The sequence below is a fragment of the Eurypyga helias genome, unplaced genomic scaffold (assembly GCF_000690775.1).
Source record: "Eurypyga helias isolate BGI_N326 unplaced genomic scaffold, ASM69077v1 scaffold45354, whole genome shotgun sequence".
In the NCBI taxonomy this organism is placed as follows: Eukaryota; Metazoa; Chordata; class Aves; order Eurypygiformes; family Eurypygidae; genus Eurypyga; species Eurypyga helias.
The window spans coordinates 31,020-33,291 of NW_010248999.1; the positions used below are offsets into that span (position 1 = coordinate 31,020).

The 2,272-nt window shown below is 47.0% G+C and overlaps 1 protein-coding gene across 2 annotated transcripts in view; it reads right to left on the reverse strand.

Moving 5' to 3' along the window:
* CCAR1 (cell division cycle and apoptosis regulator 1) overlaps positions 1-2,065 on the reverse strand; it is a 27,319-nt gene extending 25,254 nt beyond the window's left edge. For both annotated transcript variants that reach the window (XM_010151235.1, XM_010151234.1), the window contains exon 1: positions 1,948-2,065. In XM_010151235.1, coding sequence (XP_010149537.1) covers positions 1,948-2,020 — 73 coding nt within the window. In that variant the 5' untranslated portion in view covers positions 2,021-2,065. The remainder of the gene's footprint in view (positions 1-1,947) is intronic.
* Positions 2,066-2,272: the final 207 nt, after the last annotated feature.

Below are 2,272 nucleotides of genomic sequence, written 5' to 3' on the forward strand. Positions count from 1 at the left end.
GGAACTAGCACAGGAAGTAGGCAAAAGTGCAACCACATGTTAGTCTTTAATGGCTCACGTTTGAGTCAGGTGCTGCTGGATCAGATGAACAGCTAAAAGTCCCTGGAGTATACTGTCCTCATTGAGCACGTGAAAAAAACTCCCACAGCAACTGACACTGCCTGGTCCTATCCCAATTAAATTTTGCACTTGATTTCATTTAAGGAGGCTCCGAAATAGGCTAACCAAAGGCAGCGTCACAGGCACAGGAAAACGGGTAAGAGGTTGACACATGCTCCCAGTGCCCTTGCTCCAACCATCTCTTCTCCAGGGCCCCCTTCTGGTCCTGGCTCCCCGAGGTCTAAGATGGCTGCCAGCTCCCCCTTCTGCAGGTTTTATGTGGCTTTCCCTCAGAAACAGGACATGGAGCTGGCCCTCAGTCCTCCACCACCATTTCTGACGCCCCAGCTGTCACATCAGCCAATGTAACAAAAATACTCCAGCCTGGATGCTGCCCTCCTTGGATCGCTCTGACATATCACCCAGGCAAACACAAGAACCAAAAGCAACGCCTGTCTCTCCTGTGTCCCAACAGCGCCAACCCTTTCCAACTGTTCCGCCATTTCTTACAGAAGGAGAAAAGGGAAAGCGTGAGCTGTGCAGAACAACAGTGCAAAATTGTTTGTATGAAGCTGGTTAGGTAGAGCAGCAGCTCAGGTAGAGTGGGACTGAACGGGCACGGAGGAAAGGGCACGCTGGGGCGAGTATCGTGAGGCTCATGGTGGGGGGTGGCAGTTCCCTGACAACAGGCACTCGGACTGGACCAGTGTCCAAGGTAAAACTGAAGAAGGAGTCATTTCAGGAAAGAAAAGAGTCAGGAGAAAGATTTGTTCTCCCCCCTGCTTCCCGACATGCACCCCCAAAGAATGGCAAGCATTCCCAACTTTGCTAAGCTCCCAAAACTGCTGACAAAGGAGGAATGTCGTTCAACTCCGTATGGAGCTAGAGCAAGATGCACAGGACAGCTGCACAAGCCATACAACTCTCCAGGAGGATGTCTCTTCAACAAGGTTACCGCCGTGCTCGCATTCCGGCATCCTGGATCCTCCAAGTACCGCAGCTGGGTTGAAGCTCTTGCACATCAGACAACAAAACTACAATATTTACAAAACACTTTGTATTCAAGAAGGAAAAAGAGGCAGCCCAGAACTGTAAATGGAAGCACCAAAACTCACCACGCAGCAAACTCCGTAGTCTTGCCTCAAAACCTTTTAGCCTGGAAACCAACGTGAAACACAAGCACCTAGCCAGCCAGGCTTTTAAACACACTAGCCGGCGATGAAGTAAGGCTTCTTAACGAGATCCAAGGAAACCCTCTATCATTAGCAGGGCTATACCTTTTATTACAGGGATCCTTGAGTTCTAACTTGGCATTAAAAAAAAAAGTTATATATACACACACACACATCCCCCATTCCAGCAGCAAATTTCAGAGACCTCTACACCATGTGAAGCACGTCCAATACGTTACTAAAGGCAAAATACTTCGTAAGCATTGATTTAGGCTGCCCAGGAAATGAAACTCAGGCAGCACTTAAAAAAAAATCTGTAATGCCTTATTACTGCTGTTGCTATTTAATGTAGAGCAATGCGATTTGGTGAAAGGTAATTGGATTTACACATCTTCGGATACGAGTAACTTAATATCTTGTTTGATGACGAAGAGAATCAATAAAAATCCACCTGGGATTTCACTTATTACCCCTTAAAAAAAACCCAACCCAGCAGCTAGGATCAGGCAATGACGTTTAATGCCTCTATCATGTGAAAAACGCCCAACTTAAACCATTTAAATAGAACTGAAATAAGTTAGTTGGCACGGTGCCACTCTTAACTGCATTCCCAACTACGGAATCTCCAAATCTACTGGATGTCAGGGTTCAAACATTTAGCGATATGTAAACTGACCTGGCTGAGATACTGCAGTGGCTGTAAACTGAGTAGCCCAAGGGGGATTCTTCTGTCCTCCAAACTGAGCCATGGCGAAAGGCAAAATCTCCTGGGTGTCTATCTTCTATAACTGCAATCTAGTAAAATAAAGCGCAGCTACAATCTCTGAAACACAGAGCATCAGGCTAGTTCAATTCTGGGGCAGAAAAAAGAAAAACGGCGTTGAAATAATTATCTTTACCCCTCTGAACCTGGCGGGCAGGGCGGGAAACGCAAGAAGTTGAGAGACAAGTTGTTGTATTTCCCTGAGGCGCGATCTCCACCCTCCCCGGCGGAACAAAGG